The sequence below is a fragment of the Bos grunniens genome, chromosome 6, assembly GCF_055505025.1.
Source record: "Bos grunniens cultivar Pamir isolate PY7600 chromosome 6, Bosgru_T2T1.0, whole genome shotgun sequence".
In the NCBI taxonomy this organism is placed as follows: domain Eukaryota; kingdom Metazoa; phylum Chordata; class Mammalia; order Artiodactyla; family Bovidae; genus Bos; species Bos grunniens.
The window spans coordinates 78,247,090-78,273,385 of record NC_141170.1 but is presented as its reverse complement, the minus strand read 5'-3'; the positions used below and the strand labels follow the sequence as shown (position 1 = coordinate 78,273,385).

At 39.2% G+C, this 26,296-nt stretch overlaps 1 protein-coding gene across 33 annotated transcripts; it reads left to right on the top strand.

The window, feature by feature from the left end:
• PACRGL (parkin coregulated like) lies at positions 1 to 26,055 on the top strand. Of its 33 annotated transcripts, none has more exons than XR_015165552.1 (12): positions 1 to 6,293; positions 8,064 to 8,676; positions 9,522 to 9,589; positions 9,707 to 9,861; positions 11,126 to 11,193; positions 13,913 to 14,003; positions 17,499 to 17,633; positions 17,771 to 17,818; positions 18,099 to 18,206; positions 22,192 to 22,272; positions 22,873 to 22,940; positions 25,777 to 26,055. XR_015165552.1 is itself a non-coding variant. In XM_086406304.1 (11 exons), exons 3-11 carry the CDS (start codon positions 9,538 to 9,540, stop codon positions 25,831 to 25,833), a joined length of 795 nt encoding a protein of 264 aa, XP_086262430.1. In that variant the 5' UTR covers positions 1 to 6,293; positions 8,064 to 8,160; positions 9,522 to 9,537; the 3' UTR covers positions 25,834 to 26,055. The 33 variants fall into 33 exon arrangements, 24 of the variants coding, with proteins under 24 accessions (XP_086262430.1, XP_086262427.1, XP_086262422.1 ...); XR_015165551.1 differs by having other exon boundaries at positions 1 to 6,459; XR_015165557.1 differs by lacking the exon at positions 17,771 to 17,818 and having other exon boundaries at positions 8,064 to 8,160.
• The last annotated feature ends 241 nt before the right edge of the window (positions 26,056 to 26,296 follow it).

The window sequence follows — 26,296 nt, the reverse complement described above, 5'->3', positions numbered from 1 at the left end:
TTTTTCCTAATACACAGTCAGCCTGGAAAAAGGTCAGAGTTCCATTTGGGAAAAGATTTGGAGAAAGATTAACAGTTTAGATTTTTGTGAGTGTGGCAGGGTCTTCAAGATTCATGGATTCTGGGTTTATAAATTTCCTCAAGTTTGGGGATTCATTGAGGGCCTGTCACTCTCTTGGTATTTATGATTTAAGTTAAGCTTCTGTTCACTTGACCTATAGACACTTCCGCTTATACAGAGCTGGTAAGAATTGAACTGCTCATCTATATTCTGCCAGGGACACCATCATTAATAGCTAACTCCATAGATCTCTATGAGACAGACTATTCTCACTGCTGCTTTGATTCCAATGTCAACACAGCAACCATACCTACCTTAGCTTTGGTGGTTAAGTGTGGCCACATAGCCTCTGGCACCCTTAGACCAGTTTGTCCCCAGATACTTTAGGGACCCAACTTCAGTGGCAGCAGTTTCCATGTAATTTCTGACCAACAAGGAGTGACCACAGAGCTCTTCAAGGATTCTGAGACTCCCCTCACACCTTTATTTTTGAGCTGTGGTGTTGGAGAAGGGTCTTGAGTCCCTTAGACTGCCAGGTGATCAAACCAGTCAATCCTAAAGGAAATCAATCCTGAATATTCATTGGAAGGACTGATGCTGAAGCTGAAGCTCCAATACTTTGGCCACCTGATGTGAAGAGCTGACTCATTGGAAAAGACCCTGATGCTGGGAAAGATTGAGGGCGGGAGGAGAAGGGGATGACAGAGGTCAAGATGGTTGGATGGCATCGCTGACTCAATGAACGTAAGTTTGAGCAAGCTCTGGGAGATGGTGAAGGATAGGGAAGCCTGGCATGCTGCAGTCCTTGAGGTTGCAAAAAGTTGGACACGACTGAGTGACTGAATAACAAATGGTGAAAACTACCTTCCCCTTGCCCCAGTGGCTTCCACCACCCTCCTAGGCTGGGTGAGCAGATTTCACATGGTAAATTCACTCTAATGTTCCAATATACCCCAGGCTGTGGATATCTTCCTCTACAATTTAGCCAGACAGTTCTGACATTTCAACTAGATTTCCTGTAGGCCACTTTTTTGGTCCATGTTTCAGCCAACCAAACAATTAGAGCCCTTTCTGGCCCCTCAGATTACAACTAGATTCAACAAATAACCCTGCAGTTAAGTGAGCAATGTTTTTTTTTTTTTTTTTTTTTAATTTTCTTTCCCAGTGAAACTATCAGTTAGCTTATCCAGCAATTATTTATTGGGTAGTTAAATGTGCACTTTGAACATACAGCCTGCTTTTAGGAAGAAACAGCAAAATTTATTCTTGCCTTCTGTTTTGTTTGGATAATGAGATTTTTCTATCACATAATATTTTCCCTCAGAGCCTGTTGTTTTTTGTGTTTTTTTTTCCCCATAATCTGAAATCTATTTCAAAAAAGGCTTACTTTTGAAATATGTAAAGTTCTTAATTGTTATATGCTGTTGGGCTGATTTTAAATGTTATCATAATGATCTAAGCCTCCAATCATATTTTATGTTTACATTCTTAAAGTTTATTCACCCCTTTCCTCTTTTGACAATACTTTAAAAAATTTCCTTTGCTGAATTCAGATCCCATAACCAGAATATAACTATTAGTATGTCTTTTATACCTAACCCAAACTATTTGGGGGGGGGGCATCTCTTTACATCTCTGGGCAACACCAAGTATTTCCTTTCTCATGTTAGTAAGGAAGATACTAGAAAAAAGTTAGCATCTTCTGATTTTTAATTAGGTCAACCTGAGTATAGAAAATTAACAAAACAGAGTCTCAATTCCTTCTGGATTAATTATTATATATGCATGTAATTCTAAAATGTTGTCAGGATAAATACATTTCTGCAATGTGTCACTCTGAGTCTTCATAAAAGCCAATTTAAGGTCACATGTTCAAAGACTGGCATACACGTCAACAAACGTTGGTTTTATACGTGTCAACAAGTTGATCTGTTTTGTCCGAAAGAAATATTTTGTTTCTAGGTTTGACATATCTCTTCAACAGAAGACAATCATAACACACATTATGGGATGAGTTAGAGGGCTCTGAATGTTTTTCTGTGCTCTTGTATTAGTTTGGCAGGACTGACATAACAAATCTGGTGGCTCAAAGCAATGGAAACGTACTGTCTCACGGCTCTGGAGGCTTGAAGTCTGGAATTGAGGTGTCAGCATCCTTGGTTCTTTCTGAGACTTCAGAAGGAGAATCTGTTCCCAAGCCTCTCTCCAAGCTTGTAGCAGTTTTCTGGAACTTTTCAATAACTACATCTTCAACAACCGTATTTCTAAATAAGGTCACACTCTGAGGTACTGGGGGTTAGTATTTTAACATATACATTTTGGGAGATAAAATTCAACTCATAGAAACCTGAATGCTGACAAAATGTTCCGTCTCTCAGTATAATATTTCACTGAATCACTATGAAATTATTATGCATGCACCTCAGTGGAGGATTCCATTCTCCTTCACTCCAGTATTATGGGTCTTATGACACTTCAATAGGAAACATTCCTTATCATCAAGAGGCAGTTTCTGTTTCTCCCTCACACATCTTAAGCTGTAAAGTACATTTCCTCATCTGGAGAATCTTGTGTGTGTGGGCACGTGCGTGTGAGTGTTCAGTCTCTCAGACGTGTCCGACTCTTTGCTGCTTCCAGGCTCCTCTGTCCATGGAATTTTCCAGGCAAGAATACAGGAATGGATTGCCATTTCCTTCTCCAGGGGATCTATCTTGGTTAAATGCAGAGTCTGACTCAGTAGACCTAGGTGGGGCTCCTAAATGATGATAATGATCTAAGAACCACTCCATGAATAGCAAGAACATAAAGGTATCTCCACAATCCATGAATTAGAAAGTAAGTCAAATGTCGAAAACAATTTCCTCAGCAAGACTGTACCAGGGAGTCTTAACCATTGATGTTTTATGGAATAGAGTCATTTGAACCTGTTTCCAGTATAACCTGACATCACCACCATGGACACCTGTCACAGTGAAAGTCAAGACATTCCATTTCTTTTAGGCTTGTTGCAAATGATTGTAAAAGAAGACTCATTAACTCAAGATCAGAAAAACAAGAATTAATCACCTAGGATTTAATGAACTGATTTAATTGTGGTTAATTTTCTGCTTTCTAATATTATATCTAATAGATATAAGAAACCCATTCATTTCCTGTCTATTTCTAGCCTTCAATTTAATAGTCTATATTTGAACTAAGTGGAATGAAAAACTCTTTAACTGGTATATCATTCTGACTGGTATCTCAAAACAGAAAAAATCCTATAGAAGATCACCAAATAGATTATAAACTAATACAATAAAAATGTTTCTACAAAAATAATATTTTCTGCTATCCCATGCCACTTCATGCCAACTGCAGCTCCAGCATTTTATTCTAATTCCCTCAGGAAGGGGCATGTCATGATAAAAAGAAACTGATAAGAGTCAAATTTTTGCTTTGAAATTTCAAAAATCATGTTCAGTGGATTAGTCATTATTTGGAAGATTTGGAAGAATAAACCATAACTCAAAGTCAAGGTCCAGATCTGAGTAAAGAGACAGTGTCTTTTGATTCGTATTTCGCTTATGACTGTTTCTTAACTACATGCATTTGGTCACCAATATTTTAAAGAAAATACAAAAGATATTATTGGTTTGACGCAATTACTTTAAAGAAACTCTGTTCCTTTTTGTACAAATTACAGACCAACTGATCATCTCCAATCATGCTTGCCTTACCCTCCCTCGATATGGGTCCCAGAGCAATAAATGTCATAGAACTGATTAAGGATCCAGCTACCTCTGATCCCAGCAGGGTGCAAAATCAGAAGAAATGGACACATGGCATGTCCAGGCAAAACTCAAAGGCAGTTTCGCTAGATTTCCATGATCTCCACAGCATGGAACCCAACAGGTGGATTCCTCTCACTTCAGTTGGAAAGAAAAGAATATTTCCTGGGTTCTTGGGAGAAGAAAAAAATTAGCTCTAAATGAGAACCCTGAAGGAGAGATATGCACGTGCTATCCACAAGGATGGCAACTGAAGGGCTGAGGACCAGAACGGTGAAAATACAGCTCAGCAGAAGGCAGCACCGGCAGATGACAACAGAGGGCTAGTTGCCCCACTGCCCTAGCATCACTGCCCTTCCACAGTGAGGGAATAAGTTTCTCCTCTAATCCAAGGACAAGATTAAATTTCTTCTACTGACAGAAAGAAAACCTGCAAAAGAAATTAAATTCAACTTTGAATTGAAAAGGGAGTTACATGAACTTATTCTAAAATCAGCAATTCATAATCAACTAACTTTCCTTTTATATTTTGCATTGATTTCCCAACATCTAATGGTATGTTCTACATACAGTGTGTACTTGTTAGGTATCCATTTACATTTTTCTATATTTGTACAACTTTCTTACACTCCAGGCAAAGAGGCTAAAATATCATGAGCTGGGTGCTGCCAAGGCTGCCACTGAAGATGCCAGGAGTGAAGAAAGGGGCGGTGATATAGTAAATCTTTAAGAAGCTAGAGAAGAGAGATGATAAGGTGAAAATAGCTAAGGAATAGGATTTTCTTTTCTTTTTTCTTAAAAAATTACTTAAATATGCATTGGGTTAGATATTGGGGATAGGAAAGTGATGGAAATAATTTCAGTCTGGTGGAGACCATAGGAAATCAATATAATGAATTTTAAAAGTGAAGATAGACTTGCATGCAAGTTTTGCAGAATATTAGAGAGATTAGATATGCATAGAATTCATTCGTTCAGTGCATTTATTTAAAGAGTATTTCCTGAGGCACCATTGTAATGCCCTAGAAATGGAGAAACAGAATGAAAAAAGGCACAGTCTGGTCCTGAAGAAACTCAGAGTCTAGTGAAAATGCTTCTGGGGCAGCCATTAAGAGAACAAGCATGGTGTATCAGGGGTGAGGAAAGATAACACTTCCTGCAGTGTCCAAACAATGTCAACTGTATAGTCAGATATTACCTGAGCAAAAAGTTAAGGCCATGGGTTGACAAAAAAAAAAAAAGAGGACGCTAGAAAGGTACACAATAGACAGGGCTGAAAGGGTTTGGGATTTTTACTATGACGCCAAATGCTTTTGTTGTAGTTGCCAGGGGATACGCATTTTCCTGCAGTATTCATTTTATTGAAATAATCTGGGGGTACACAAACACACTTATTTTAAAATTAAAGTGTGGATGTATCATGTGCTAAGTCGCTTCAGTCGCGTCCAACTCTTTGCGACCCTATGGAGGCCACCAGGCTCCTCTGTCCATGAGATTCTTCAGGCAAGAATACTGGAGTGGGTTGCCATTTCCCACTCCAGGGGATCTTCGGGACCCAGGGATTGAACCCGCGTCTCCTACGACTCCTGCACTACAGTTGACTGCAACAGCATATGAATTAGTAAAATATGACAGGAAAGGAAATTCCACAGCTGGGCTGGCAGATGGCTCTGGCCTTAGCGGTAGAACACACTGGGGCGAGAGTTCAGGGTCCTCGGCTATTAGAGGATTTAGGGCAAAGATACACGGAGACCATAAAGCTAAGTGTGTGGGAGAAACGTACGAGTTAAATACATAGACTAGGGTAAGGCTGCGGCGCAGGTAGTACAAGGAACCTGTATTCTCCTTTGCTCCTTGACTCTGCTGCTGCTGCTGCTGCTAAGTCGCTTCAGTAGTGTCCGACTCTGTGCGACCCCATAGACGGCAGCGCACCAGCCTCCCCCGTCCCTGGGATTCTCCAGGCAAGAACACTGGAGTGGGTCGCCATTTCCTTCTCCAATAAGTGAAAAGTGAAAGTGAAGTCGCTCGGTCGTGTCCGAATCCTGGCGACCCCACGGACTGCATCCCACCAGGCTCCTCCGTCCATGGGAGTTTTCAGGCAAGAGTATTGGAGTGGGGTGCCATCGCCTTCTCTGGCTCCTTGACTCTATCATTCCGAAAACACTCTGCTCCTGGTACCCCTTTGTCATTGGAGAGTGAGAGCCAAGTTCGCGAGCTGCCCTTTCAATACTGGGCGCCTCGTTGCCAGGGCAACCATTCCTGCCCGGCACAACTCGGCGACCTCCATGCTATTGGCTTGAGGACGCAGGGTGCGTGCTACGTCACTGCGCGGCGCCGCAAGATCCGGGAACCCTGCGAAACCTGATTTTTCCCGGTCCCCAGCGGCCGGCGACGGGACGGGCGGCTAGTGGCCCAACGGGTGCTGGTTGGCTGGTGTGCAGATCGCGGTGGAAGAGAGGAGCGGTAGGAACAGGTCCCTAGAGCGGTGAGCTGTACATGTGCGGGGATCCGCTGTGCCACCCTCATTCTCTCGGCGGAGGCGGCTTCCTGTCTGATCAGTTGCTATGGCCACGGGACCACGTTGCTAAGGAGCCTGGAGATGCTGAACGCCATGAGCGTACCCTTCCTGGTCTGGCTTTGGTTGAGAGTTGCCTTATTTGAAACTGGCACCTTTACCCACTCTTATCTGACCTTCTTTAAAAAAGAAAAAAAAAAAAAAGCAAAACACAACTTTTGTTTTTCTCCATTTTTTCCTCTCCATGTCCTCATTTTCTAACTTTCACAACATGCCGGCCCTGGACTGGTCTTAGGTATTGGGAAATGTGTGGTGTTAGAGGCGAAGAGGCTAGGCAAATGGAAAACAAATAGGAAGACCCTTAATACTGGCTCTTTGGATTTTCTTTACGGTGAAAAGGGTTGGGATAGGTGAATACTGGGCTGTGTCGCTGTTCTTTGAAATTTGAAGGAGCTTTAGAGATGGAGCTCACCTCATTTTGTGGGGCTCCTGTTAACACTTTTGGGACCTTCCAAACACCAGATTAGAGAGTAGGAAAAAAAGTGACCTCTGTCTCTGAGAATTTAGCAGGTAGTTTAGTGCAGTGGTCTCAAAGGCAAGTGCGGGAAGAATAGGTATGTGGAAAAAGAAAGAAGGTATATTGAGCTGGTCAAAACAATGAAAGAAAAGTACTCTTTCCTAGCATAGACCCAGATGCCTGTAACCCCTTGTAGATGATGACCCGCAGCATCTAAGGAAAGTAAGGTGAAAAATGAGGGGTCCACAGTGGGGCCTTGCTTAGTTTGTTTGCTTTCTTGATATTGTGACATAGTTTAGGTGTTGGGGTTAAATGGATTAATAGATTCTAGTGTCTACTTAGAATATATTGTTTTGTAAAAGATTGAAGGGTATTCTTTGTAATATTTATAACACAAAAGAGTTACTTTTTCACTTCTTCCCACCATTAACCCTTTACACCACCCTCACACGTTATTTAATGAAAAAGCTAGTGTAAGATGAATGAACCTTTTTTTCCTTTTACAAACAATTCATGCTCTGGATTTGTTGTCAGTGGTATGCTCCCAGGTGGATATTATCTTTTAAAAATTGAGTACATGCCATTTGTCTGTAAGGTAAAGGGTGATATTTTTAACAGTAACTGAAAAACTGTTTTGGAAAGAAGCTCTAACACAGGTGTTTTGGAAGTGGACAGGGAAATGTTTGCATCATTGTGTGTGTGTGTATGTTTTGGTTTTGTTGCTGAAAATTGCATAATTGTATCACACATAAAAACTGTCCTGTATACTTAAAACCTTTGGAAGCTCCATATTCTAACATGTTTTTCAAATGAAGAGTTTCAGTAGCCTTTGAACTTATTCAAAATCTAATATAGCACTTTCCAGTTAGTACCTTATAGAAACAGCTGTTTGACATAAAGGAACATAGAAATTGTGTCATTCCAACTTGTTGAATAATCACTGAATTGGCAGTATTAGGTTGCACTTTAAATAGGTCATAATTAAAGTCTGTGTTAGCTTAGGATCTAACAAATTTAATGAGCTAATAATTACCATATTTTTAGAAAATGCCTTGGGGATGAATGTGAACTGTGATATTGGGAAGTAACTCATCTGCTGGTACTAGGCTGAGAAAATTAGGTCAGCATATCAAATTAAGAAAGTTGAAATTTAAAATTACTCTGTTACAGAAATAATCTTACATTTAGTTTATCTTTGCAGGGTACTTTGATCTGGTCACGTGGTATTTAAAATATTTGGAGGCTGAATGGTACTACATGGAACTTTGCCCTCCTTGTGAAGACTTTTAATTTGTCAAGTAAATTAAAATAATCTCATGTTATTACTCATTTAAGAAGGCATCATTGTTTATATTGAAGAAGAGAGAACTAAAGAGTTGTGATTTGTGTCCCCAAATATTTGAAAAGCTGTCATTTACGAGTAGAAGACTACATCTATGTGGCCTTAAAAGAAGATCTTATAGAAAAATGACTATATTAAAGACTTAAAAGGGGAAGTACTCTAACGGAAGAATATTTGGAGTGTCTTGTAAATGGGGAAATGGAGTAATCAAGGGGAAATAAGGAAGCAAGGCAGAAATCCAAGTGCTGTGGAAACGTGCATTTGAGAAACTGATGATCAGGAAAGCCTGCGTGGAACTTGGAATTGGAGCTAGACCTAGAAATACCAGCGGGCAGTTGAGTGTATAAGTCTGGGTGTGTGGTGGAAGATTCTTTGAAAATAATTTGATTCAGCAGGAAAACAAGGGCTATGAATTAGAGACCTGTTAGCAAAGTGGGAATTACGGGAGAGGCAGAAGTGAACCATTCACTGGGTAAGCTTGACATGTCATCTTCTTTAACCTTCAGTAACAGCTTTGATAGGATTAGTATCTCCCCCATTTTCAAATCTCAAGAAGTCAAGGCTTAGGAAGATTAAACAACCTGCTTCAGTTCATAAACCTGTGATTAGTAAAGAGGAGAGGCAGTCCCAAATCTGAGCCCAGAGCTCCTTCTACTTCATCATGTCACATTGATCATATCTGTAGGGTTGCGTGTGGGAAATGGAAGAAAAGGAGACATTAGAGATCCTAATTTTTCAGCCTGAGAGATCAGAAAACTGGTGGGGCTGTGAACTGACAGGCAGTTCATAACTTCAGTGTGAAAACCTCAGTTTGGGTGATGTTAAGTTTAAGGGGTCTATTTAATAGAGTTCATTACGTCACTGGAAATGTAGGACTTGATATGCAGATGTGAACACTGGGAACTCTGGAAATACAGAGGCCAGAGAAAGTGGAGACAATAGGGGATGTGCCAACCACTTTTCCCAGAAATCTAGTCTATATTTTCTGTATGTGGCCAGAGGATTACAATTGAGCTTCTAAAAGTGTATTTGGACTATTTGGATGTAAAAATGCATATTTTTATACATTTTGCTTACAGATATTTTTAAAAAAATTTTCATTGGAGTGACAGATGGTTTTTAATTTACTGTTATTGGTATTATTAAAGTTGATAATTTTCGTATTTTCTGACTGGCTTTTTAGGCATTTTGCTCCATATCATACCTTTTCTGTGGGACTTTTACTGTATTTCCTACTCTGTTAGGTTTGGTCTTTATATTGTTAATGAATCCTCCTCCCCAGAAACAATGTTGAAATCAAGTTTCATGTAACTGCAGGAGTAAAGGAGAAGCAATGCAGAAATCAGAGTGCCATAGGGGCGTACAGATGAGAAACAGACTGACAGGTACTAAATGTTGCTTTTTAAATGAAGAGGTGTATTTTGTTAATGACATACTGTTTTGTACAGATGAATGCAGGGTGTGCTTTCACTTCTTTTTTGTTGATGTTCTGTTTTTTTCAGATAACTGTGATCAAAGGACATCATCAAGTGCCCAAGTAAAACATGGGACCACAGTTCAACAAAGCAAATCTTCATCATCAACCAGTTCTCCAGAATCTGCAAGAAAACTTCATCCTCGACCAAGTGATAAACTGAACCCTAAAACAATTAACCCGGTAGGTACAAAAGAGATTCCTGACTCAGTAGGTTTTCCAAAGTATTAGACTTTTATATACTGTTGAGCCATTCTGAATGGTGTCCCGTTTCTTTTGTTAGTTTTAAACTAGTTGTGAAGGAAGGCATATGGTAATCATGATGAAGAATGGAGGTAAGAATATGAGTGTGGGAATGAGAAGGTGTAAACTAGAAATCAGTCGGCTTTGGTATGTCATATCACATTCATGGATGAGTAATGTGGAGTGTAAAATACATTGCATATCAACTTTCTTTTTTTAAAAATTTACTGTAATTATTATACTTCCCAATATCAATGAATAACCTTGTAATTCCGTTGCCTAGGATGAATTACGTGCTTTCATAGTTGCATAAAGACCTCTGACCATTTCTTTATGACCTGCAAATTAGCTCCACCAGAATTCCTAACTACAACACTAGCTTTCTTTTGCTTTCTCAAAGCAGATTAATCACATTTAACAAATGTAAGGTTTATATACATAAAAGTACATAATTGTAAGTTTCTAGGTCAGTTTGTCCACAAAGTAAACACACTTGTGCTCCAACACCAGACGGTGTCTGGTCCAGCCTTACATAGATGATGATGGTTTCAGCCTTTAAAGGGGATTATGAGAGTGGTTGAGACACAGTCTTCGATGGCAGGTAGAATCCAGCAGATACTTCAGCAAGGATACAATGAACTATCCAAAGGCAAGAGGAGATTGTCTGACTTTATAAAAGAAAAATGGAAAATAGTTTAAGCTTCTGTGTTTCTTTGCTTCTTTCTGTCATTTGCAGCATCAAGAAATTTTAGGTTCTTTGACCATCCAGACTGTACGTATTTGAATGGAGGACAAGTAGGACATACGTGATATGCAGGAATCTACTTTGCCTGTACACCTTTTCTCCATTTAGCTTTCAATTTGAAAGGTCACAGTGGAGGAGGGGTGGAAAGATATATTATCTTTATTGTATTTGTTTATAATATTTAGATTTAAAAATATTTATCATGGTATGTTTATTTTATATGTGGTTTCAGCTACCTCCAAGCCTCTGAAACAAGGGTTAAAGGAAATACAAAATGTGGAGAGGATTGATCATTTTTCTGAGTAGAGTGATACACTTGATACAAGCTTGGTGGGCTTGAAAGTCAGGGTGTCTGTTTGCCTCAGACCTCAACAGGATTGAAATTGATTAGGTATCACTAAGTGGAGATGATAGTAATAATTATTGTATTCTTGTCTTTTTTTTTTTTTTTAATTTTAGTTTGGTGAACAGTCACGAGCCCCTTCTGCCTTTGCAGCTATTTACTCTAAGGGAGGTATTCCTTGCAGGTAAGATCAATACGAGTTATAACTGACCATATTATTCAAAATAATTGAGTAAAATCAATACAGTTCTCATTTTAAATGTATTGAAAGTTTTATTTACTAGGGAGGTTGAAATAAAGGTGAATTTTTTCTTCATACTTTGTCTTTTGGATTGATATAGATCCTGGGACACTGTTGAAAAAAATAATTTTAATTCCAAAAGAGAATTACTGATAAATCTATAGTAAACCACCAGATAATTGAAGAAATTGACTGAAACAGTTTCTAAAACAGTTTAAGCATTCATAGGCTTGGGAAAATTTCAGGTAAATAATCCTCTTTTGTCTGAACTGGAAGTTGACAATTCAATGAAATTGTTTTGTTATTTTTTAATTATATTTCAGAAATCAGATATTTCAAATTTTATTTGAACTTATATTTCTTAATGAGTAGTATAGCTGTTTTCGTTTTCTTTTGATGTAATTTTTGTATTTCTGGGTAGACGTCAAGCTATTTTAAAGAAAGCAATGCAGGTTACTAATAGAGGGCTATCTTTTTAAGAGTTCACTATTGAGAAACATTAATTTCTTCTAAGTATATCCAGTTTTAGCCCGTTGTAGATGATAGAACATTTTATTTTCATTGTGGAAAGAAATAATCATAGCATTCTTTTTGGTGTTTGAAATTTAAAGAAATGTAGTTTTTAATGGTATTTTCAGATTTGGAGGGCTAGGAGTGAAAAGTAAGCTCAGGAGGCATTTTTTAATTTGTTATTGTTACTATTTTGTATTTACATTCTGAACTGAAACTATTTTAAAGGTCTTATACCTTCTCCCCACTCTGAGAATTTATTATTGCTAAAAATGTAAAAACAGTGCTGCCGAGGCTTCTTGGGATTATGAAAATAACACTTTAGTATTCTTTAGAAGATGCCAAGTTGAGAACATTACAGAAGGAGCGGGAAATAACAGTTGAGTGTAATGAATAAATTCTCTGCCATGAGTGTGGTGATGTTTCCATGGATGTACTCATACATCAAAACTTACCAAATTTTACACTGTATTAGCAGTGTCCATTTATATTTCAAGTTCTGCTTCACTAAAGACAAAAATATTAAAAAAAAAAAAGGCAGCAACAGCAGAAACTTTAATTCAAGGGGCTGACTCATTGGAAAAGACTGATGTTGGGAGGGATTGGGGCAGGGGGAAGAGGGGATGACAGAGGGTGAGATGGCTGGATGGCATCACCGACTCGATGGACGTGAGTCTGAGTGAACTCTGGGAGTTGGTGATGGACAGGGAGGCCTGGTGATTCATGGGATCACAAAGAGTCGGACACGACTGAGCAACTGAACTGAACTGAATCACTTTTTCACCCTGCATGGGCCATTGCATATTCCTGGCCTTAGTTTTCCTCTCTTTAACAGGGATAAAACCTGGCTTTCCTTTAGATTATTTCTGTTTAGATTAAATGATATATGAGCTTCCCACGTGTCATTAGTTGTAAAGAACTCACCTGCTAGTGCAGATGTACGAGACGCCAGTTCAGTCTCTGGGCCGGGCCCCTGGAGCAGGGCTTGGCAACCTACTCCAGTATTCTTTTTTTTTAATTAATTATTTTAATTGGAAGCTAATTACAGTATTGTGGTAGTTTTTGCCATACACTGATATGAATCAGCCACGGGTGTACATGTGTCCCCCTGTCCTGAACCGCCCCCCCCCACCTCCCTCCCCATCCCATCCCTCTGGGTCGTCCCAGTGCACCGGCTTTGAGTGCCCTGTTTCATGCGTCAAACTTGGACTGGTCATCTATTTCACATATGGTCATATACATGTTTCAGTGCTATTTTCTCAAATCATCCCACCCTTGCCTTCTCCCACAGAGTCCAAAAGTCTATTCTTTATATCTGTGTCTCTTTTGCTGTCTTGTATATAGGGTCATTGTTATCGTCTTTCTAAATTCCATATATATGCGTTAATATACTGTATTGCTGTTTTTCTTTCTAACTTACTTCACTTTATATAATAGGCTCCAGTTTCATCCACCTCATTAGCACTGACTCAAATGCATTCTTTTTTAATAGCTGAGTAATATTCCATTGTGTATACATACCACAACTTTCTTATCCATTTGTCTGCCAATGGACATCTAGGTTGCTTCCATGTCCTGGCTATTGTAAATAGTGCTGCAGTGAACATTCACTCCAGTATTCTTGCCTGGAGAATTCCATGGATGGAGGAACCTGGCGGGCTACAGTTCCTAGGGTCGCAGAGTTGGAAACAACTGAAGTGACTTAGCATGCACAAATGATACCTGAAAATTAATATTGCTTATGAAAAAAATTATTCCTAATTATCACATTTGTTTGCTTATTTTGTGATAGGTTTGCTATTGTTTTGTCTATGGTTTACCTACTTTGTTATAGTTATGACTGAACCATATGAAATATAACATTTGCATTAAGATGCAAATAGCACTCTAAAACTGTAGGCTTAACAAATGTGGAGATGTGTAGTTTAGTCATCAAACAATTTTGTTAAAAGGGTAGGAATTTGTAGGATTGAAAATATGCAGTTATTGCTCTATAAGGTGCCTTTGTAATATCTTTTACAGTCATGAAGTTCCTACATGTTACAAAATAATTCTAATATGGTTATGTTGAAGAAAGAGTATATCATGATTAATCACTGTTTAGTATATAAGTCTCTTGTTCTTATCACATTCACTGACTTTTATGTTTTAGGTTGGTCCATGGTTCAGTAAAACACAGGTTACAGTGGGAATGTCCTCCGGAAAAGCTTCCATTCGATCCTCTTCTTATTACTTTAGCCGAGGTAAATACTCTATCTTTCCTGAGTATTTTTTCTAATTGCATTAAATGTTATTTTTGTAACTCATCAGTAAATCTCATTCTTTACTTTTGAAATAAAAGCCAAGGAACAAATATTAAAACACCACACTTCCTTAGGAACTAATTATGAATGGTGTATGTTTCTTAGAAACTGATTAATCAGCTTTATAAACATGAAATTAATCTGCACAGGGATTTGTAGATAAGTAGATAAAGTATTCATACTTAATTTAAAATGCTGGGAATCATATTGAACTAGTCCAATCGGGAGGATATCATCATTTAAACTCATACTAGAATCAGTTAACAGTGCCTGTTTGGTCTTTCCTTATAGAACCTTTATTAAGTCACCTTTAATATGATATGTTTCTTAGGGAACTGATATCAACTCCCTAAACGCTCTTTTGGGTAATTTTCAGGGCTTTTGCCTTCTTGTGCATTTTAAGTAAAATATCATAGAGATGGTTTTTGTAAAGGATTTCAGAAAAACTTCTCATATATTCCTTTATATTAACATTTGTGTCAGGAACAAAGTTGGCAGAGTATTAGCCTGAAGTGAGTCAGAGATATCTTTTGTGAATGTTATTATTTATAAATGTGTAGAATTAGAGACAGAAGTTGAGAAATGAATTAACCAGTTGTACTTAACCTTAACTCATCTTCTTTAAGTCTTCAGGATCATTTTTCTTGTTGCTGTTAAAAAGCAAGTCCTTACATTAGGTCCTTGATGGTATTAATCTGAATTGGCAGTGCCTCTGGGATAAGTCATACAGTAGTCAGGAATCCAAAAGATATGACACTGAAAAAATTCAGATTTTTTTTTCTTCACTCAAAGAAACATTTGCTTTTCCTGTAAAACTTGTGGGATGTGCCAGATGTCAGCAGAGCTGAAAAAGTAGACAGTTGTGCTGATTGAGATATCTTAATTATAGTGAATGCCTAGAATTTCTAATTCCTCCTTTAGTTTTCCCAGTTTATTTACTCTTTTAAATGGACATCTTAGTTACTACTGGGGCTTCCCACATGGTGCTAGTGGTAAAGAACCTGCCTGCAAATGCTAGAGATGTAAGAGATGTGAGTCCAGTCCTGGGTTGGGAAGATCCCTTGGAGAAGGAAATGGCAACCCACTCCAGTATTCTTGCCTGCTAAATCCCATGGACAGAGGAGCCTGGCTGGCTACAGTTCATAGTGTCACAGAGAGTCAGACATGACTGAAGCAGCTTAGCACGCAGACATCAATTACTTATGAAGACTACCAAGTTATCTTAGGTCTTAGCTTTTTTTAATTTGTACCTCAGCCTGCAGAATGTGTTTTGGTGTAAGAAGTAGTATATTTTTATGGATAGCCTATTTTGAAATTAAATTTTAATCAGTCTCTTTTAAACTTTGTGTTACAAACTAAAGATGTTCATATTTCATTAGTTCTTTTTTGAGCCTTAAACTTTTTATATATGGTAGCACACAATTTTTTAGATGAATCAAAACTATAGTGATACCTTTGAAAACATACTCTAGCTAATCATAAGACAGGGGCAGTGCTTTGACTTGAGGAATCCTCAAAGGAACTCTGAGTTTAGTTTCAGTTTAGTTCAGTTCAGTCACTTAGTCGTGTCCGACTCTTTGCAACCCCATGAATCACAGCACGCCAGGCCTCCCTGTCTATCACCAACTCCCGGAGTTCACTCAAACTCATGTCCATCGAGTCAGTGATGCCATCCAGCCATCTCATCCTCTGTCGTCCCCTTCTCCTCCTGCCCCCAATCCCTCCCAGCATCAGAGTCTTTTCCAATGAGTCAACTCTTCACAAGAGGTGGCCAAAGTACTGTAGTTTCAGCTTTAGCATCATTCTTTCCAAAGAAATCCCAGGGCTGATCTCCTTCCGAATGGACTGGTTGGATCTCCTTTCAGTCCAAGAGGCTCTAAAGAGTCTTCTCCAACACCACAGTTCAAAAGCATCAATTCTTCGGCACTCAGCCTTCTTCACAGTCCAACTCTCACATCCATACATGACCACTGGAAGAACCACAGCCTTGACTAGACAGACCTTTGTTGGCAAAGTAATGTCTCTGCTTTTGAATATGCTATCTAGGTTGGTCATAACTTTCCTTCCAAGGAGTAAGCGTCTTTTTCCAAACACCACTGTTTTTATTTCTGTCCTGTGTAAACTTTTCTCTTTCCCCTCTCCTCATGTAATAATGGGGAAGCAGTGACAGAACCACTACAATTGAGTCCATTTCACCTTGACCTAGGGTTCCTCATCTCTAAAATGAACAGGATGGGGTGCTCTGAAGACAATAGAACCTGTGTTCTGTGGTGCCAGTGTGCTTGGCAGCATAGTTTTCAAAAGCATGACGGCATGTAGGAAAAGAAGTGTTTCATCACCATTTAGAAGCAGATAGTTTTGTTTGGGGATTTTTTTTTTTTTTTTTTTTGCTGCACGGCATGCAGGCATGAAGGATTAATTTCCTAATCAGGGATCAAACATTTGTCCCTTACAGTGGACTAAACAGTGGAAGCATGGAGTCCTAACCACTGGACTGCCAGGGAATTCCCCTGGAAGCAGATGGTTTGATCACAAGGACAAATTGGTTGAAAATTAGTATTTTTAGGCATGACCCTGCAGCTGGTTATACTTAATTCCAGATAATAATTAGTCAAACTGAGGGAGTATTGCTATTACTTTCTTTGTTTTATCTTTTCAAAAAAGATGGCTATTTTATCGTGACTCAAAATAATAATTAAAAAGAGTGCATGTAATTGTTCCTAGTGCATTTAGGGTGAAAGGCTTTGGTGAGAAATGATTTACACAGGTTTTTTTTTTTTTCTCCCCATATTTTTGTTTGACTTTCTGATGTTAAAGATGGCATTTGAAATCTTACAATGCATTTTAAACATAGTATAAGATTTGTCCTCTAAGTATCTTAGTATTTAAATGTGAAGGAGATATAATATTTTAGAGGCTCATTAAACAGTTGTAAAGTCATCTTTAAGGTAGGGGGTCCAACAATTTTGCGCTTATAAAGTGGGATTTAGTAACATAGATTTTAGATTAATTTGTTGGGATTTCTGGCAGTGTTTAGGAGTATAAGCAACATGTTTTTGGTATCATAGTGAGTTTTTTTCTTCTCTTTCTTTTTATTTACCTTTCCTCTCTTTCATCCTCCTTCCTCTTTTTTTCTCTTTTTTTCATTTATTTTTCCTAGCTTCTCCTTTGCTTTTCCCTGTTCCTTTTATTTTTTCTTATTACTCTTTTTCCTTTCCTTCTTGGTTAAAGATCCTTTTTGTCTCATGCATATCCCGTGTTCCACAATTTCTTAGTTTAATTGAAATTGTAATTATTAAAATTATATTTCAAATAGGAAAATAATACTGAAACTAGATTTCACTTACATGAGTAAGGATTGCATTTTTTTCTATTATCATCACTAAAATGGGTAGTAAATCTCATTTGTGTCTGTTTGTTTGTTTGTTTTGGCAGGGTCTGAGAGAGACTAAACATCCGTACACCTTTGTGTCAAAGGAGGGCTTTAGAGAATTACTTTTGGTCACAGGCGCTCCTGAGAAAGCTGTGCCTTTGCTTCCTAGACTGATTCCTGTGCTGAAGGCAGCTCTGGTATGTCCTTTATTCCTTTAGACTTTCTGCAGTATATTTAGAATATTTTACATCTTTTTTTTCTTTCAAATATTATGCAAATTTGTTCTTTACCTGTGATTTCAATGTGTGTGCAGAATTCGGCCACTGTTTTTCAGGGCCAGATGATTCCTTACTGGAAGATACCTTTAGAAGATGTACTAAAGGTAAAGAGGGACATCTTGAGTAGTTAGAGAAAATAATGAACCTGAAGTCAGTCTTTCTGTAGGCTACAATGTATTTTATTTAATGTTTCCATCAACCCAAATTTAATTTTTGCTTCTAGATGTCCTGTACTAAAGATTATTTTTTAAATCCTGGGTTTGTTTGGTCATTTTCTAATACTGAATGTTCACTTTTTCTCCACCTGCTTACCCTTTCTCCTTATCCATCCTTTTCCCCTTTCCCTACCTGCCTGTGCACCGTGAACCACCCAACCCTCCCCAGGTCCACGTGGATGATGAAGTGTTTGAAAGAGGATTGAATGCTCTGGTACAGCTAAGTGTCGTCGTTGGTCCTGCTCTAAACGACCACCTGAAACATCTGCTTACCAGTGTAAGTGCTGGAAAGATTGGAGAGGGCTTGTGTATGTGTATCGTTTTCTGATGTAATGGCTTCAAACTAATCATTAAAATGATTCAAAACCTTGAAAAAAACTTCATCATCGTAACCAGAAAGTATGAACATCAGACCTAGTTGTTCTTAAACATTTTTACATTAATGGGCGATATAGTCTCTTCAGTTTTTGTTTGTTTTTTTAATGGAAAGCATCTGCATGAGCAAATTTAGAGTTGTGATAAAAGTAAACAGAATTGAATGGACAAAAATTAATGAACAGTGTGAGGTCTTCATGCCCATGTGGATTATCTATGAATTCTAAGCAGAGCTTATAAGTATTCTTCCCATGGACGGAGGAGCCTGGAAGGCTGCAGTCCATGGGGTCTCTGAGGGTCAGACACAACTGAGCGACTTAGCTTTCACTTTTCACTTTCATGCATTGGAGAAGGAAATGGCAACCCACTCCAGTGTTCTTGCCTGGAGAATCCCAGGGATGGCGGAGCCTGGTGGGCTGCGTCTATGGGGTCGCACAGAGTTGGGCACGATTGAAGTGACTTAGCAGCAGCAGTAGCAGCAGAGCTGTGTTATTCATCTTTTTTCTTTGTTGTACATTGTAATTTTTTTAGTGAGTCTCTAGGATTCAGGTTGAGACATTTTCCTGTTGTGAGTAGTTTAACCCTGCCACAACCTAAACTGGGACACTTTGCAGTTCAGGAGGTCCCCAGAACCACCCTTAGGTTTGCTGAAATGACTCATGGAACTTAGAGAAGCTGGTACTCAGTGTTGCAGTTTATTACAGTGAAAGGATACAGGCTGAAATCATCCAAGGGAGGCGCTGCGTAGAGCAGGCCCAGAAGAGACAAGGTGTGGAGCTTCAGGTTCTCTCCCGGTGGAGCTGGGGGGCCAGCGCTTGTTTCCCAGCAGTGGTGCATCACAAGACGCACGGAGCATTGCCAGGGTGGGAAGCTCACTCGAGCCTGAATGTCCAGGGTTCTCCTTAGACGTTTGTCACACAACATCACTGTCTGCCTGCCTAGTTGACCTTGGTCTCCAGCCTCTAGAAGTTGAGCTGGTACTTGGTGCCTGAGTCCCTGACTGTAAATCACATTGTTAGCACTGACTATCTGGTGTGGCCCAAGGCCCCAGGTAAACAAAGTCACTCTTACCTGGCAGGACCTTCCAAGAGTTTAGAGGTTTCCATCCAGGAGGGCAAGGACCAAACCTATATATATGTATCTCCCCTCTTTCTCGAGCCTCCCTCCTCTCCTCCCATCCCACTGCTCTAGGTCGTCACAGAGCTCCAGGCTGGGCTCCCTGTGTAATATAGCAAGTGCCCACTATCTATTTTGCACATGATAGTGTACATATGTCAGTGCTAATTTCTCAGTTTGTCCCATCCTCACTTCCCCTGCTTGTGTACAAGTCCGTTCTCTACTAGGTTCATCAGAGCCATTTTTCTAGATTCCATATATATGCATTAATATACAATATTTGTTTTTTTTTTCTTTCTGACTTACTTGACAATGTATGGCAGGCTCTGGGTTCATCCACCTCACTACAGCTGACTCAAATTCATTCCTTCTTATGGCTAAGTAGTATTCTATTTATGTATGTACCACATCTTCTTTGTCCGTTCATCCGTTGATTGACATCTAGGTTGCTTCCGTGTCCCGGCTGTTGTAAATAGTGCTGCAATGAACGGTGGGGTACGGGTGTTATTTAGAATTGTGGTTTTCTCAGGGTATATGCCCAGTAGTGGGATTGCTGGGTCATATGGTAGACTTATTCCTGTTTTTTAAGGAATCTCTGTACTGTTCTCCATAATGGCTGTATCAGTTTACATTCCCACCAACAGTGCAACAGGGTTCCCTTTTCTCTACATCCCCTCCAACAGTTATTGTTTGTAAATTATTTTGATGATGGCCATAAAATCAATCAATTTTAGATTGCTTGGTTGAGACAATCAGCAGTTTCACAGAAATCTGCTGCTCTCTGCCCTCCCGTTTTGTGTCAGGTATTATTTGAGGCACGGGGAATATGATACTAAACAAAACCACACATGCCCCCTGCCCTTTTGGAGGTTGGTTTTGTTTTGGGGGAGAAATACGTAGCAATGACATCTGCTGAGAGAACTGGCATGAGGTAAAGAGGAAGTGAGGTGTAAAGAAAAGGATCCTTCCCCTAACTGGAAGTGGAGCTTCCTACCAGCCTCCCAGCCCTGCCCACCGTGGTGGAGGGAGGAGACCGGATCAATGGTTAAACTCTCTTAACTGCTTTTAGAGGTACCGTAGCATTTATCTTTAGTCACTCACATACCTCCTCAGAGCTCTGCTTTTCCTAAGACAAGGACTGACTGAAAGGGCCTCTTCCTTTCCTGGGGTGGCAACACTTTGGGGAGACCTAGCTACCACACTGGCCTTCACACCCTTGCGGGATTCTGTAGAGTAGAAGGCCCTGGAAACCGGATCTGTAGGGGCTCATCCCTGGTCCGTAAACTACACACAGTGAGGACCACTGAGTTGCTAGACGCTCCTCTCCCCACTTCACCCATTCAGCCAGAAAGGCTGCACTTTCACATCTCATAGACTTCTACATTAGACATCTATTTGAAGAAAGGGCTCTTCTAGGAAAAATATTTCAAAACCAGTTACTGAACATACATACAACTGATTTTCTTCATATGCGAAATAAGTCATATCCTTTGTGAGCTTCAACTCTGAGAGACTGTTCACTGACCCTGGGACAGTGATCCTCAAACTTGAAGAAATAAGTACATCACCTAGGAATCTTGCTGGAAATGTAGAACCTGGACCTTTGTCCTGAGAGTCTGCTAAAGTAATTTGTGGGGCCAAGAATCTGTACTTCAGTGGGTATATGTGATGAGATGGTGGTGGTTTGTGGATCTGCCTGTGGTCATCTGTCCAAGGGTAACACGATCTAAAGAAAACAAACCTAAGATCTGTAAGAGGCACTTTTCCTTGTTCATCCCCAGGGCATTGATAAGCCCTTCCTGTCCCCCTTTTAGAATTGCTTTTGTCACATTTTTTATCTTACTGGGAGTCTCTTCTGACCCTCCGTAACCTTCGATGACCTGGCTGAAAGAACCGGTTACTCAGTGCTCAGTGGTAGGAATTGTCCTGGTCACTTTCAGACCTGGGAAGATGAAGAACCAGAAACCAGCTCTAGGACAGGGGCTTGCTAAGTGTTTGGTGATGAGGAATTCTTGCCTGGGCTCCAATTATATCCCCAGAAAGTGGAGCCATGAGCAAGTCCTGCTCTGGCTGGAAGGTTCAGGTTTTTGGGTGAGTGTTGCGGACGTTTGGTGGGAGAACACAGCAAGGAATTGTGTTGAGGGCCTGAACTGCACTGTTTCCCTCTCTGCTCCTGTTATTCTGACTCCTGTGCTCTCTCTCATCTCAGTCAGAACTCCCCGCTTGTCCAAGCAGGGACCTTCAGGACATAGCTGGGGGCTTTAGGTGATCTTGTGGGTTTTAGCCAGATTCTTCTGCCTGTCACTGTTACTGAATTATTCATGCAAATACTCTGTTCTTTGTTGTCTCTTCCATTTTTGACTGTAGGAAACACACGTGCTTTAGAGGCTTAGCTTTCCATCATTTTCCTCCAGATGGTCTTACAAATTACAGAATGGGAAAAAGTGTAATTTCTTAGAAACCTTACTCTGGAAAACTTACAGTATGGTAATACTGGAGCAGATTCTATAAGTTTGGTACTATATCAAATAATATAAATCCATCTTTTTAAACAGGTTTGGTGACATCTATTCTATGTAAGTTTTGATGAGATATTTCCTAAAAGAAGCCTTGCAATCTGAAACAAAATAAGTAGTGTTTATATACTTACTACATAGTGAAGACTCAATGGAATTATTTCTAGTTAGCCGATTAGTGAATTTTTACTAATGTTTCTGGTGAATAGTGTTACTTTTTCAAATCATTTCATTCTTTTAATCTTATTTTCCAAGCTTTCTAAAAGATTAAGGGACAAGAAATTCAAAGAACCAATCACCACCGCGTTACAGAAGCTGGAGCAGCATGGCGGAAGTGTAAGTGAGCCTTATTCCCCATAAACCATGGTTTCCAAAACTTTTAGTCGTGTTATGAAATTGATCCTATAACATGTTATCTCACTTCAGGCTCGAGTAACCATGTGGAGTTAATATGATTATTCTCTTTTAGAGCTCAGAGTTTCTGTCTTGCCTAGGTCACACAGTTTTTTGTTTTTTTTAAATGAAGTATAGTTGATTTACGATGTCATGTTTCAGGTGTACAGAGCAGTGATTCAGCTATATATCCATACATATATATATATATATATATGTATATAAACTTTTTTTCAGATGCTCTTCCCTTACAGCTTACTATAAAATGTAGTTCCCTGTGCTGTATATTAATAGTAGGTCACATGGTTTTTAAGCATGAGGATTCAGACCCGGGTTGTATAAAGGTAGGGCCTGTGCACTTTCCCTGTGTTTACCGTGCGGCACTCCTTTGTAGAACAGCTCTCCAGATTTTTTTTTTATTTAAAGTGTTTTGGATGTTTTTGCTTTTACCATTGGGAAGTTTGAAAAAAAAAAAAAGAACTAAGAGGAAGAAAGAGTCGGTTTTTTTTTTCCTTTTATTTATCATCTTTTCTGTCTGAACAGTTTGAAGTCTGTCCATAATCAAAGGTTGAGATGAGGTTCCCAGATGGCTGGGTTGTTCTGTCTGGAAGGTACGTGTGCTCGCTTGAACCTGTGTACGCACACACAGAGGAGTGATTTAGCTGACTAGTCTACTTGCAGGAAGATACCGGGATGTGGGGGATTTCATTACTCTCTGTGTGTTGTCAAATAACTGGGGTGATTGAATTTTCGTCACTTGAAAGATGTATTCAAATATTTTAGTCTTGGAAATATTTCCATAATGCAGTGAGTCAACCATGTTTTGGATGTTACATTTAATCAGAGTTGCATGGGATTAACATTGCAGAACTCAATTTCGCTCTAGGTACTTGATTATAAAGAAAATTTACATGACCGATAGAATTTTAATATGGCAGGTATTTTAGTTTAAGCATTGCCTAAATTACTTAATTTGACCAATTTCAGTGACTTTTTAAATTGATTTTTTTTTTTTTTCATGACAAAGTTCTAGGGTAAAGTTTATAATGTGAAAGTCAGTCCCCGGGCTACTAGATAATGGGTTTCTTTGTTGTGTGAGTCGAGGCGGAGGGTTAACCCTCAGACACCTTGTTAAAATGCACAGAATCATACCCTAGTCAGTCCAGTATCCCTTCCCAGCACAGAAAGGAATTCTTCTTGCTTATAAATGTGTTTGCTGTTCTAAGAATTACAAATAATTTGCCCCTTCCTCTCTGAAATGCAAATAAACAGATGCTAAATAATGATAGCAAGACTTCAATCTGAAACTCTGCAGATGGTTTTCACACATCCTGTGGCCTGGTATGGGGCCTGGGCAACTAGAAAAGGGCAGCCCAGCACCTTAGATTTCATGGGTGTATGTGTGGAAGAGGGGACAGTTTGTGAGTAAATACAGGTTAGAAATGGGCTTCCCAGGTGGCTCATTGGTAAAGAATCCACCTGCCAATGCAGGAGACATAGGAGATGCAGGTTTGATCCCTGAGTCAGAAAGATCCTCTGGAAGTGGAAATGGCAACCCACTCCAGTATTCTTGTCTGGAAAATTCGATGGACAGAGGAGCCTGGTAGGCTACAGTCCATGGAGTCAAAAAGAGTTGGACATGATTGAGCACACACACAGGTTAGAAATAGCTCACTAGGATTTGGAGGGGGAATTACAGTGCACCTGATTTGAAGCAAGTATTTGACGAACACTGCCTTTAAAAGTCTGTCATTTACAATCTCCTGTTTCTCATACATAAATGTCTTCTTCTCAGGTAAATTTCCATTTGTCTTTTATGCTAACGTTTTTAAAGCAAAGATTTTTAACATTTAGCAAGTATTAGATAAACTTTCGGAGAAGGCGATGGCACCCCACCCCAGTATTCTTGCCTGGAAAATCCCATGGACGGAGGAGCCTGGTGGGCTGCAGTCCATGGGGGGCTCGAGAAGAGTCGGAGACGACTAAGCAACTTCCCTTTCACTTTTCACTTTCATGCATTGGAGAAGGAAATGGCAACCCATTCCAGTGTTCTTGCCTGGAGAATCCCAGGGACGGGGGAGCCTGGTAGGCTGCCATCTATGGGGTCATACAGAGTCGGACATGACTGAAGTGACTTAGCAACAGCAGCAACAGAGGATGTAGGTGACCAATTCAAGGATCCTAGTGACAGCTAGCAGTGTTCTTCTCTTATTGCCACTGAATCTTATTAGATTTTAGTCATGCTAATACAGAATAAAATGATTTTCAAGTTATAAAAACTATTAAGTGTTGTGTATTCCCTCAGACTTTTTCTGTTCTTTTTCCCTCCTTCTAATGTCTTATATAATATTTTAGTAATAGTTAATGTAATTGTAATAGAAAGTTTTGATCACATGTCAAAGACTGTCCCATGACAATTATTATTGTACTTGCCTTCAGTTCAGTTCGGTCACTCAGTCGTGTCTGACCCTTTGCAACCCCATGAACCGCAGCACGCCAGGCCTCCCTGTCCATCACCAACTCCCGGAGTCCACCAAAACCCATGTCCATTGAGTCGGTGATGCCATCCAGCCATCTCATCCTCTGTCATCCCCATCTCCTTCCTAGCATCAGGGTCTTTTCAAATGAGTCAGCTCTTCACATCAGGTGGCCAAAGTATTGGAGTTTAGGTAATCATGAAATTAATGATGTTCTTCCTTTTCTAAAAACTTCAATGTTTATATCTTTTCTTTTAATATTGGAGATGGGTCTTTATGAGACAGTCTTCTCAGTATTATAGTTTCTTATTTCTTAGGGCTCGTGTATATTACAGTGATCAGAGGACTCAACTTCTGGGGAAAAAAAATATTACAGACAGCCATGACGGCTTTTTCTTAGAACTAATCAGTTTACTATATGCCTTAAATTGAAACTGGTTCATTCTTAGCCTGATTCAGTTTTCTTTTTAAATGATATATATGTATGTCTTGGGAAAGTACATTACAAATACACGTCCTGATCTTAATCAAGCAGGTAAGAACTTACTGCATGATAGGTACTCTATTGAGTACATTTTACACATTAGATTCATTTAATCTTTCCTACAGCTGTCAGAGGTGGATTTTGTTGTTATCCCCCTTTAAAGAGCTAGAAACTGAGGTATAGAAAAGTAATGAGCCCCAGATTTGATAGGGAAGTGATTGGCTAGAGATCGATTAAAAAACTGGTAGTCTGGTTTCTAACTACTTTTCTAGTTAAATATTTTTAAACCACAAAAAGAGACAACCTATATTTTATTTAACTCAGGAAAAAGGTTCTACTTCTCTTTCTATCATTCTGCTCCCATGCTATTTGGTTTGTTTGTTTGGAGCTTTGAACACTATTTTAGGCACACTCCTGTCAACATAGTACCTATTAGGGGAACCCTGCATGATAACAAATAAAGCTAAAATTTTTTTCTGTTGACAGGGAAGCCTTATCATCATCAAATCTAAAATCCCGACATATTGTTCCATATGCTGTTGAAGATAGGAGCCTGAACGACAGGTGTTAAATGCTGACCATGGATATCTGTAAAACCTGTTCAGAGTCACTTCGGTTTATTCTTTCGTAAATCACAGCCATCCTTCATTATTACTGGCCTTGGATGAGTATATACACAAGTCCACCGAATCATAGTACAAGTTATTCATCAAAAAGAAAGAATGGTTAATAATGGAAAACTATTAAAAATGTTCCATAATACTACAATCTTGTGGGGTTAATTTTTTTCTTTTTTTTGTGATTTGTGTGAACAGCAGTTACTGGGTTTACAGTGGATAGGTTTGTATGTATTTTCTGGTGCCTTTTGTATATAACATTTATACAGTCAGTTTGTACCTGTGTACTTACTTTTAGACATTCTGCTATTTCCTGGGTTTTATATTTATCAAGTCTATGGGAGTTTAAAATAGTGGACAAATATTTGTGAATTCACTGTTAATTATAT

Bases quoted from the DNA above. Each gene is read 5' to 3' on its own strand.
- PACRGL (XM_086406305.1), top strand. From the start codon at position 9,538: ATGCAGAAATCAGAGTGCCATAGGGGCGTACAGATGAGAAACAGACTG. The intron at 14,004-17,498 runs GTAAATACTCTA...TTGTTTTGGCAG, and splicing joins TTCTTATTACTTTAGCCGAG to GGTCTGAGAGAGACTAAACA. The intron at 17,634-17,770 runs GTATGTCCTTTA...ACTGTTTTTCAG, and splicing joins CTGTGCTGAAGGCAGCTCTG to GGCCAGATGATTCCTTACTG.